At 43.7% G+C, this 12,837-nt stretch overlaps 1 protein-coding gene across 4 annotated transcripts in view; it reads right to left on the reverse strand.

Annotated features, from left to right (window-relative positions):
* TRPV4 (transient receptor potential cation channel subfamily V member 4) overlaps window positions 1-12,837 on the reverse strand; it is a 601,330-nt gene that overhangs the window by 15,494 nt on the left and 572,999 nt on the right. For all 4 annotated transcript variants that reach the window (XM_085636146.1, XM_085636144.1, XM_085636145.1 and 1 more), the window contains exons 13-14: window positions 8,113-8,429; window positions 1,459-1,586 (exon numbers count right to left, since the gene is read on the reverse strand). In XM_085636146.1, coding sequence (XP_085492272.1) covers window positions 1,459-1,586; window positions 8,113-8,429 — 445 coding nt within the window. The remainder of the gene's footprint in view (window positions 1-1,458; window positions 1,587-8,112; window positions 8,430-12,837) is intronic.

A 12,837-nucleotide genomic window follows, 5' to 3' on the forward strand; every position in this document is an offset into this window, starting at 1 on the left:
ATTTTAAAGGCGAGACCTACTGGCTTTTCCATAGCTTGCGCACCAAGGGACTCATTTAATCTCAAAATCTTAAAACTTCCAAACAAGTGGAACCCCTTGGAAAATTCTCAGCAAAGTATTACATTACTCCCTCTCCAAAACTATTAACAGAAGCTCTGATTACTGTGCAATGCACGCCTATCTTCTTTGCCCCCCTCCACTCCGTGAGCCTAGGCCCGGTGAATATCCCCCCTCAAAAGACCCACCATTATCCCTTTCCGACTAGGAAGGATTCCTATAATAAAACAGTGTCAAACAAGGTTAGTGCAGGCAATGTCCCACATTATGTGTATTTTACAGATGGGTTCAGCAATAATAAGAAGAAACTTTTTTTTTTACAGCAATAACCAATGCCATTTTTTTTGCCACATCTGGGAGAAAATGAATGTCGCACTCCCCCCGCAGGAGCGCCAGATCATCTTCCCGCCTGACCCTAGCAACTCAAGAATCGGGTGCCATGTTGGGGTGTTTCATGACTCACATAGGAGCTGGGGCACCTCGAGCATCCCTGCAAATTCTACACAAGTGTCTCACCTACCCGTGGGTCCACACCATCAATTGAGGTCAACAATGTCGTCAGGATGGAGACCAGGCGCCTTTAAGACCACCGTGACTGTCGCGTCCAGGCCACTTCCTCCCACCTACCTCTGGATACTGCAAGCGATGAAAAGAGATGTACCGCAGCGAGGTTTTGACAGCCTTTCAGAATGTTGAACACCAGGCCTGGGAAGAAAAGGGCCACTTCCTTTTGTTCCACTCAAGACTGCCCGCCGTCTTCAAAACGACGACATCTCAAAAGCACTTGATAATTCTTGAGGCTCCAGGTTTCCAGCAGATTTGTTCTTCAGTCTGGCAAATTACATTCACGAGAAGAACTGCATGTAATAAGATGACCCGCGTACTTAAGACTAAGCGGTAGTGTTGACACACATTCTATTCACAGACAGCCAACTATTCAGCCAGGCATATAAATGACAAAAGGAATTCAGCAGATCCGCATTAGAGAAAAAGGCATGTGGTCTAATGAGGCCTAATTATGAATCAATAACAGATATTCCACGAAACGCTGTCATAATTGGTAGGCACTGCCTGTCTTTCATATTTACTAGGAGGCCTAAATACCATCTGGTATTTCATGCTGTGCCCCCTGTATTACTTGTGACTTCATTAATATGCAAATTAGTATGCAGTTCCGCTGTACCCTCTAAACACTTATCATGGCTGCCCTGGGAACCAATCAACTATAATGCATTTTGAAACTATGAAAACTGCAGAGAGTTTTGTGTCTGTGAGCGCATTAATTGAAGGGGCATCCTCAGTGAACACAACCCATTTTGTGACACAAAAGGCTTCCCACCGCTTCTCGTTTAATTACTTATCAAATGGCATTAAAAAAAAGATAATTTTCTACAACTGTACCTGAAACACCATCTGCGGTCCGGGGTGCCATCTGAATTTTTCCCCACGGTGACGATTTCTCCTGAGCGGAAGGCTTTTCGTATGAACACGGGGAAGGACCGCTCGATGTCCAAAATGGTGGTGGCCCACTGTTGATATGAGAGAACCCATGAACAAATCAGCTTGTAAGACCAAAATGGCGCACTGGACCACCCACACACTAGAATGGATTTTCTATGAAAATGGTAAAGTCCATTAGGATGGGCTGGGAGCCACTGTAATTACATGGCAGTAGAAGGCCAAATTATGCGACGTGGTTGAATAAATTATACAGAAAAGGCAAATTATACAACAAAAAGCTAAATTGTGCTGCGTGTGATACAATTACAGGCAAATTATGCTGCACATTTTGTGGCCCCGTTAGATAGACATTATGGCATTTTTACACACAATTAAGATACACAAAGGGCCCCTACAATACAACAAAATACATGGCACCTTCAGCAGATTCTGCTCAAAATAATATTCATCATATAAAAGCATAGTACTATATAAGTTTGAATGCACTTGTTTATTCATCCATTATAAGTGTATGGTTCATGCTATAGTATTTGTAATTTATATTTCGAAAGACTAATAAAGAATTATAACACAAAATAATATTAATCAACAATTCATTTGCCTTGCGTATTAGAACATGAACGCCATTTCAGCAATACTATTGTTTCTACCTAGCAGAGTGTGATCATTTGTGTAAAACAAATGCAGTGTAGAGAATGAACCCCTTTTAATCTGTTCATTCCAGTTTTGTTTCAGATCTCGCCCTAATCTTCAGCCTATGCTCGCACTAGGGGTCTCTAGAAGCTCCTCTTTAAATTAAGAAACAGCCCTGCAGAACAGTGTTACACACTGCACATCAGTTATAAAAATATCTCACTGTAAGACACATTACAGACCAGGCTTGATACCTTACAAAATATAAAAAGATTGGGATTTTACAGACCTCTGTGTGCTCTTGTAAAAATATCTGTTGTCTGTGGTTTTAAACATGAACTTGCAGGAACAGTAAAACTAAATATTTTCATAAAAAAGGATTCATTATTTCTATCCAGGAGGGTTTTTATTATATATGCAGACAAAATTCCTTTCCCAGTCTAGAATCAGAGATATCAACACCGTAGGATTAACAGCTGAAAGATGGCCAGGTATCTTATGCAAATTGAAGACAGCTGCCCGTTGCACTCGAGTTATAACATTTTACTAACATTTCATCCATTTCAGCAAAAAACGTTGTTTTTTTACCACATTAATCCCTTTTCACATCAGGATTGTCGTTTACGTTGGAGCAATTAGTTGTCGTACAGAAACATCTCTATTGCCACCATTAGACTTTACAATGTTATGAATTCACAGCAGCGACAAACTTGTATATAAAACAGATCTATAAAAGCAATCCCTCTTATACCAAAGCATGCCCAAGAGGATTCATACATCACAGTGACATCTTTCAAACCATTCGCATCTTGGAGAACAATCATAGAGAATTCTAAAAAGCCTTAAAGTTAAGACTCTAGGCCATCTCCAATTCCCACCATGTGAAGCCTCACACAGTGATCACATTTAGGACTATACCACTCTGACCTTTCAGTTCAAGGTGAAGAGTCTTGGCATTAATAAAGAGTTTGGGATCTATAGTAAACTATGTTTCCAGGCACTCTATCAGCATCCACTTAGAACTTTCTGCACAGACATACACTACGAGTTCATGCATTAAAGAGGACACTGGATAAACATTTGCACAATTCACTTGTATGTGGTTATTATTTGCTTAGTCCCATACACAAACCGTAGTTTGACTGCCATCCTTTGTCTAAACCAAAGAAATCACATTGAGAACAAACATGCTCCAATACCCAAAATATATATGCATAGAATATTGATCACCTGAATAATGCAGGCTTTCTCACTTTCTCGACTGGACTGTTCCCGTGACGCACAGGGTCAGACTGATTTGCATATGGCCATGTCTGAACTGGGGTGGCGGAGTGAGCTAAAGAATGATGATGGATTAAACCCAGATCAGTTGACTGGGGGTGAGTGTTTGCAATGTTCAACACTCCGTCCATCATCCCCTTTGGTTTTGCTTTCTCACTTTCTTGAGCCAGAGTGGCAAAGCTTGGTTATAATCTTCTCAGCCTTTGCCACACTCCTTTGTAGTCTTCCAAGTTTCGTTTGGTGCTGACCAACTTCAGCAACTGTGTGATAGCAACAGATTCAGTGCTGAAGATCTGCTTTTAATTATCTAGGTCAGTAGAAAGTGAGATTTAACAGGGCGAGGACCATGGTTCTAGCTTACTTGAAATTCTAAAGCCATTGAGCTAATGGTTGGAACACGGAAACTGCTGCGGCAAAATATCTTAGGCTTCTTTTCGCATATAGGAAAATTGAAAGTATCCAGGATTGGGATGAAAATGCTTTTTTCTACAATGGCAATAAACTAGCTAAAGCAACATGGCTTAGAACCGATAGGACGGTATGTTGTTTGAACGTCTATATACAGTCAAACGGTATTCTATCATGTCATTTCAAACTTACTCATATCCACTGAACAAATAATGATAGTCGAGCACTTTAATATTATTTTTCTGCAGTTACAAAAACAAAGTGCATGATTTCACTGACTACACTGCAATGATGTGCGAAAGAAGTCACCTTGGTTCCACGGTTAGTAACAGCTTGAAACCTTCTGCCCACTCGTCACCTTCCCTTCAATCTCCTCTTTGCAAATTCAATATTGAGTTAACATCCTTTACTCATCTCATTCTACGAGGGAGTCAATGCAGTGCTTCGTTCACAATTATGGAAGGCGAGTGCATCTTTTGTAGCTCTATGGATCCCCCGGTTTAAAGTAAATGCACAAGACATCTGCTACCTTAAAATGTGTGAGAGGAGTCCCATATCAACTTGCAAAAGACCAAACGGGTAGGAATAGCCATAGCTTACTCGAAAAATCTGCTTCTTTTCATAATACTGTGCAACCCCGCACAATAGTGCTTATGGAACCAATGAGCTTGAACCTCCGCAAGGGAGGTATAAGGGGCGGTGGGGTACAGTAGGGAAAGCAGGATAGCAAGTACAATTGCTAAACTCTGTCACCAGTGTGTACAGCTTCTGCAATGGACCAGTACTCGGAGCGTGCGTAGCTCAATCGGTGCTGCTCCTGATTTTGATGAGTGTTATTTGGATATGATCAAACACAAATTGCCAATTCAGTCAATGTAAATGATAATTTCAATGATGATGCCCCAAGATCTGAGCAAGATTCGGAACAAAAAAAAGTGTACAAAAAAAAAAAAAAAAAGTGCGCGCGCACACACACACACACCCCCCCCCCCCCCAACATAACATACGATACCTATCATTATGATGATCGGCCATTGACCGTAATGAAGTGTGTATTTACTATTCTAACTCAAAGATTGCTTTGATAGCAGGGTAGGTTATAAAAAGGATGGAGGTTGAATAGCATCCGGAACTCCGAGCCGATGAGAAACGCGAATCCGCGGCTAAGGAACAAGCAATTTTGAACTATCCGAGGCAACACATACCAACCAATACCGAGGGTTGAGGTATGCTGTAAGTGAGCAACCCTCACGGTGCTGATAGAGATAACACTGGTCAGGACTAGTAAAGCAGAGAGGCCAGTCGACCCTAGCCCTGAAGAAGTTGTCGCTAATTTAAACAGGCAACGAAACATGTTGGTTTTTATTGGACAGACACACAGCACAGAATAAAGTTGCATATAGCTAGTGTGGTCTTGCCCGGTTTTAATTGGGAGTGACGTGGGTCCTGATCAGACTCAGTCTCCCGTGTTCTTTTGGGGTCGACACTCACTTTATTATTTATTGGAACATAGACACAGTTTGATTATTAGTTCCACAAAACACTAGTCAGTTAAGGTTTACATTAGAATTTTCATTTATTCTTTTTCTTTAACCTGGTCGGCAGTTGCCTATGATGAGAACGTGAGGTAGCAGGCGAGTACCTGTCTGCATTTCCTCGCCGGGGTTACTTCCGTGAGGCACTGTCGTCCTTCTCACTTTTTTGCACCTTTCTGCACTTCTCTCCTGGCGGCATTTGAAAAGGCACTACATCGCAGGGATTTGTTGAGCCCTCCTTTCTCTTATATACCATTGGGGAAATAGAGCACCAGGGAAACTTTGTTATTAATACACGTTGACACGTAGGAGGTCCAAGAGCTTGTGACACTAGACCCACCTAGAGACTGGCAAACAGTGCCGCATAGATGGTACAGATTGTAATGGGCTTTATAAGTACCAGGGTCGCTGAGTAGGATGTGTTCACTGAGCTAAGTAAGATAAAAGTCATTGTTTAAGGCAGGTCTTGTTGTGTAGATAGGTTATAAAACGGAACAAGGCAAATATAACTGCACTTGTCCCACGCTCTAAGTTTTGGGACATCTTAACTAACATGGGAGTCGAAACAGGTCTGGTCTATTTTCTGAGGCTTCTCCATCATGATCTTTCTGCTTCAGTGAGGTATGGCAATGCCGGGGAATGTTCAGAGCTGTTCAATATCAAGCACGGGGTGCGCCAAGGTTGCGTCCTTGTCCCAATCTTATTTCTCCTCTATACTAATGATTAGGAGAACACTTTAGTTTCAGTTGGGGCTGACGTGGAGAAAAAGGCTGTGCCAGCGCTACTCTATGTGGATGATGCAGTCCTTCTGGCAAGGACTGCGAATGGACTAAAAAAACTCATTGCCAGTTCTGTCAGTTTTATGAAGGACCTGGGACTGGAGCCAAACTATAAGAAAAGTTTTATAATGATTTGTGGCCCCAAAAATACTAAATACTGTTGTCTGAACGTGGAGGGAAAGAAGCTGGAGAGGGTTAGTTACTTCCTGTATTTAGGCCTGGAATTCGAGGAAGGTTGCACATGGCACACTTGTATCAAAAATTAAATAATACGATACACGCGAGCAGTTGGGACCACCTTCTCCCTTGCAATGTCCATAGGTAAAAAGCAAGTTGCCCCAATTTTAGAGATCTATAATCGTAAATGTATACCAATTTTAACATATGGCATGGGAATCTGCAGATGTAGGGATGTACATGCTATACAGACTGAGGAGAATAGATTTTGTCTCAGAGTTTTAGGAGTTCCCCCCCTCATCGCCGCATTTTTCCCTTCATTTGAAGTTAGGTCTTGATTATGTACAAGATATTATGAATGCAGCACCTTTAGCCACTTGGTGTTCCATCTGGGCAAACGAAGAAGCTGAACTAAACAGGGGAATTATTAGAGACTGTTTAAGTTGTTCCGGAGGCCTTTCTATTCCTTGGCTCCAATACATTAAAACTTGCCTCATGGAACTTGGTTGTGTCTCTCTGTTTGAGTACCCAGAATCAATTGGCAAAGGGGACCGACAGAGGTTGTTGGATAGCTTCGGAAAGCACAAAGAATCCTCTAGGGAATTGTTTGAAGTGTCCAAACCCACTGTCAGAGATTATTGCTTTATTCAGGCACCTTCCACTATTGCCTCATATCTTTTATATGTAAATAACGTTCACAAAAGGAATTTGCTGACCAGATTTAGGCTGGGGTCTTTTCGCTGGTTGATATGCTTCCCATTCGGCCAGTATTCTTCTGAAACTATTACCACTTGCCCTTGCGATGAACATTCGAGCCAAACTATTTTACATTTTGTCTTTTTTGTCAATTCGATCTTCCATTTACTAGTAAATTTTTATTACCACTTTTGCACAGGTATATGTTTTCTAAGTGTAAAGCGGTTTTGTATTTTCTTCAGCAACTTAATGACTGAGACGTTTGCTTCGCTGTTGCGAGCTTCCTGAATTGCACTTTAGCAAAGAGAAGGAGCATGTTGTTTTAATATCAATGCACTTTAACAGCTGCTGTATTTATTGTATTTGTACTGCTGCTAAAATGCTTATTGTTGCTGCTGTCTTATAAGACTGATTTTAAAATGTTAATGCTATTGGTTTATATCTGCTGCTATCCAGTTCATCTGCACTGCCACTTTAGCTTTGAACATATCATTGTCTTTGCCTGCAGTCTTTTGTATTTTATTAAACGGAAATTGTAATTCTAATTTTCCTAAATGAGTTTTGATTTTAATGTGGTTTGTTATTATGTGTACTTTTCATGACACGTCTTCGGAAGGTCGAATAAAGAAAGAATTGAACTGAACGGCACTTTTAGTTTTTTGATACACACGCTCAAAAGAACCTAAACACACGACGGGGGCCGGTCCTCCTGATGCAGCGGTCCTCACGAAGATATTGGTTGTCTAATTGGAACAAGGTTTAACCACGCGATTTGGACCGAGCCTGTCCCCACAGGGTGGGTTCTACATGCGCACACAACACACACAGACCTATAAGGGAAAGGCGACTTCATAAATGCTTGTGCAAAAGAGCACAATGAGCATAAAGTCAATTCTATGGGACTCACTCAGTGATAAGGCAGCTGAGTTGCAATATGAGTAGAATGGAGCTTTTGTTTCCCCTCTTAACCAGTGAACCACAGCCTGTCTCACTATTGGTTTCCTGTTTGCTGTCGCGGGACAGAAATAGGTCAAACTAGGCATGTACGTGCAAATTAGAAACTATTGTTACTTATGGTTCATTACCTGCAACTTCCAGATCTGTTTGCTCTCCTTTGACACCTGCCCAACAGTCTCCCCCATCAGAGCGATTAACATGTTGAGCAGCAGCACAAACGTCAGGATGATGTAGGTCACCAGCAGAATGATGAAGACCGCGGGGTACTTGGCGCTGTTGATCATATCCAGGTCGCCCATGCCGATGGTCAGCTTGAAGAGGTCTAGCAGGAATTTGCTGAAGGTGCTACTATCCCGACAGGAGGGGTATTCGGGGATCGTGCAGTTTGTGGAGTTTTCGGTGCAGTTTTTTGAGCTGGGACAAGGGTTCAGCAAAGACACCAAAGCTGTGGAAAACAGAAAAAATATGTCCAGTGACTGCCTGCATGTGATTAAATGATCCTCATTTATAACAGAATCTACTTTTGGTCAATAAATCCGGAAGGATTAATTAATCTTTGTAGCCCCAGTAATGAGTTTGAGCCAAATATATATATTTTTTATTTTGTGCATTTTCAACAGTTTTGTTTTTGCTTCAGTAGGAGATACCTACGTTTACACTTCTTTCTCCAGCCCTTGCCTTGCATAGCGCCATTTCTCCCGCCTCCACCCTTCTCATGTTGCATACAATGGGCAGGGGGATTCCTGTATTGCCCCATTATCTCTGCTTTTGATATGCGAGGGCCGATTAACCCTCCCACAGCATCTTGCCAAGCCTGACCCCCGTCCACTCTTTAAGATGGCAGCCATCTTTAATCATTATCACATTTGTTTTATCATTCAGTATGGGTGGTTTCTATTCCTGAGTGAACCTAGCTAGTAAACAGGAACATCTGTACTCGTTCCACAACAGGACGTCATGCTACGTACGTGACAATGAATGAAGTCATCTTTTGTATTTCCTCACAGCAAAACCCTGCTGGTAAGTAAGGAACATCAGTGTTTTTCTATCGTGGTTTTCTAATCTCTGCCGGAGGGTTCTGCATACTGATTTACTGCATAAAGAATGCTTAACGCCTTTCCTCTACCTTTCTCTCCTTCCCCGAACACCTTCCATCTCCACTAGGTTCTGATGCATTGTTTTCACTGGTTTCTGTCTTTTGTTCCACTTTCCGCCTGTGCTGTCGTTCTGCGTCCAGTTCCTACAGTGAGGTTAAGCAGGGCGCAGGCTCTTTTCTTCCATTTCTCAGGCTGAATTACTCAATTTCGTCTTCCAATAATTAGTGGAAAAGAAACCTCTGTAGAATCTTTTTCTCATGGATGTAGTGTTTTAATTTGTTTTCACTTACAACACTGCAAACGGAATCCTCACAAAATATTTGCGTCTCCTCGAGGTAGGATTCGCATGTAAAGTGGGGGCCACTCGGCCCTCACGCCCACATGGCGGTGTGGCGCCCCCCCTCCCCCGGCCTTTCGGTGTTGGGGGTGTGTCGCGGGGCGATGACGCGCGCGGCGCGCCCCCAACACCGATTGGTTGATGCCGCCCCCGTGAACCCGGAAGCAGCCATTCGGCTTCCGGGGCAGAGGGGGCGGGACGATCGGGGTGCGGGCCCCCAGGACGATGTGCAGCCCCCTTTATAAGGCGCGGGGAGCGGGGGGGCGCCCTCTTGCTCCTGGCTCGCTCCCCGTGTCTTCCGTGTGCCCCACGCTCGGCCAGATATGTTAGAATGCAAAATTCAGGCAGGATGTTAGATTCGGATAGGAAACACGCTGTATTAGACGTTTGTTAAGGTTAGCCTTTGATATTTGTCTACGATTCTGTAAATCTAATGTCATGAATTTTGCTTATTCTTGCATAACTGATGTAATGTTGATATTCATCCTTTTATTGTTTTGTATAATAAATACGGCCGGGGGGTCTCTGACCCCCCGCCTTCCAAAGATAATTTGCTTATGACAATTCTTCAAGGTGGTGTGGAAAGCTGGGAGGGGTGGGTAGCCAGTCACGGACCATGTTCTTGTGGACTGTTCCACTGTCGCTCCTGGGTGTGTCCTCAGTCACTTGGGCCCCTCGGAGCTTTTACCTGGCTGCTTGAGATCCAGTGCATTCCTGTGGGATGCTCCTCTGTTGTTCAAACCCCAACCAAGAACCAGGGCCTTTCGCCCTGCGCAGGGTGGTAGGCACGTCCACATGCACTGCCATCTTTGACTCTCCTCCTTTGCGCTCCACGCATAACTGAGAAGACACAACTACAACAACACGAGCACTGCAACCCACCACTCTTCATGTATGACACCAAAACACTCCCTGTGCAGGCCACACTCATACCCCACACACAACTACGGGGCTTATTTATGAGCCCTTGCGTCACAGGTGCGTCACTTTTTGTGACGCACCAGCAGCGTAAAAAATGCACCATGTTGCTTCATATTTACAAAGTGACGCATCTAGGTAGACGCGTCACTTTGTAAACCTCTGCACCACATTATACCTGCGCCAGGTATAATGTATGCAGGTGGGGCGTTAGGACGCAAGTAAGCCTCGTAGAAGTGACGCAGTGAAATCTATGAGATTTCACGGCGCCACTTCTAGGACACAAATGCGTCAATATCTTAAGCTTGCCTCACAGCAGGCGTAAGACTGACGCAGGCACATTGAAATGGGACTTGCCCATGTGAAATGGCTCGTTGCTGAAGTTGCATCACTTTTGTGACACACTCCAGCAATGCGCCATTTTTGCGCCAACAGATACATCAGAAATACTGACGTATCTGTAACTCCTTGCCACATGATGCGTTATATTATAAATATGACGCATCCAGCATGTCGCACGGAGGGCACAATGAAAAGTGACGCATCTGTTTTCATGCAGTGATGGGTCACGTTTCATAAATGAGGCACTATAAATCCAGGTGAACAGCATGCGCTCTTTTCTGCGCTCGTCTTCTCTCCATCACACGCTTAGCGCAGTGACCTATGGCAAGCTAAGAGTGCCACTAAGGCTCAACCCTCGTGGCAGCGGAATGCTCCTCACATAGGTCACACTCTTCCAACCAAGCACTCCCCTAAGGTGTAGCGTGCTACCTGCCCCGTAAAGTGAATCAAAGCCTCGCCAGGGGTAGGAAGCACTAAGCATGATCAATAATAATACAATACAAAAATGTATTAGCCTTCTCAACAAGCATACTTTCTTTATACCTAGTCACGCCATAACACCGCCAAACTCAGACACATGTCAAGGTCTTCTATTCTCTCTAGTACACCATCTTGTTAGGCGTAGCGCCCTCTGCGGAACTGAGCAAGGGACAGGAATCACTTTCACCGAGGAAGAAAAGCCATTCGAGTCTTACATGCCATACAGGATCTACAGAAATGTACTCCCACCCAGAAACAAAACAGCGCCCCAACTTTTTGTTTCTTGAGAAGATCCAGGCAGAGAACTCTTCTATTAATTTTAACAAAAGCCCCAATTTCGGGATTCCGTGCATGCACTCCACCTACCGGAGAACAAGAAGTACTACTGAACCCTCCTCAATCTAGGGGTTGACCCACTCAGGCCTGAGGGAAACGACTCCTGTAGAGCAATGCCTAGGAGACCAGCAGTAAGCGGATGGATTCACAGCAACAAATCCCATCCACCTGTCACTGGACGAGTGATTTAAAAAAAGCAGAGCCAGTGATTTCATAAGACGGGGCCAGGCAGTAGCAATCACTTTGGATTCACCCAACTACAAGTCCAAAGTAAAAAACCATCACTAATGCAGCAAATAAAGAAGCTAATACAGCCGATTAGGGGCCACATTGTTAGTGTTTTTCCAAATGTGTTCTCTAGTAAAGACGACTAACAGTTTTACAACAATAAACACATTGTTATTTGGGCAGACGTATCTAGGAGAGAATCTATGTCACTCCCCGGGTGGGGCTGGGGGGGGGGGGGGGCTGGAGGGGCCAGAGAGAAGGGAATGGATGCACAGTTCCACTGTTATCCTGAACCCCTGTAATCGCAAGAATCATGAGGCCATGTCGGGGTGAATCATGATTTGCACAGGCTCGGCAGTGGCGTAACACTAAATAATTGTCCCCCCTGCAGAATGTGAAAAGGGCCCCTTGAGAGTACCATATCTCACAAATATTCATTGGCCTAGGGCTCCCATGGAGCTCCGTCAAGGGTTGGCGGGGGGGGGGGGGGGGGGGGAGCACATTGCAATGCAGCGCCTGCAGTAGATTGTGTTACACCCATGAGGCTCGGGGTACTGCGAACATCCTTGAAAATTCAACAGAGCTGTGTTACCAACCCCTAGTGAGCCGTCTATTAACAAGGCTCCCTGTTCCGTTTTTACAGATTTTTACAGATAAATACAGACAGAACACCATTTATTTTCTTGTCTGTATTTATTTTAAAATGTGGATAAAAATAGAAATTAGGTGCTCTTTGAGTGATTCTAAATACACTTTGCCATGGCTACCAGGCCAATAACTGTAGATTGATAGGTAAGAAGGTTAAACAAGCATTTGCAATGCAATAGGTCTCGCATTTGCGAGAGTTTGAGCTATTGGCATCGTAAATGATAATGCCTTTTATTTATGTGTTTACAAAACCTGCAGATCACCCTGATCTTTACAGTCCTTACTCAACCTACTGAGCTGTGAAGTCTTCCACCTAAATCTCCTTGTCCTAACCCTGAAGGTAATACAACCACGGTGAGAAGGACAGCACAAGAAAAGGCTGGCGTGAGAGCTCACTGTTTAGCCATTTCCCAGAAGTCACAAAAGATGTAACTGATTGTTATCATGAAAACAAAACAATATTGCTG

The sequence above is a fragment of the Triturus cristatus genome, chromosome 11 (genome assembly GCF_964204655.1).
Source record: "Triturus cristatus chromosome 11, aTriCri1.1, whole genome shotgun sequence".
NCBI classification, from domain to species: Eukaryota; Metazoa; Chordata; class Amphibia; order Caudata; family Salamandridae; genus Triturus; species Triturus cristatus.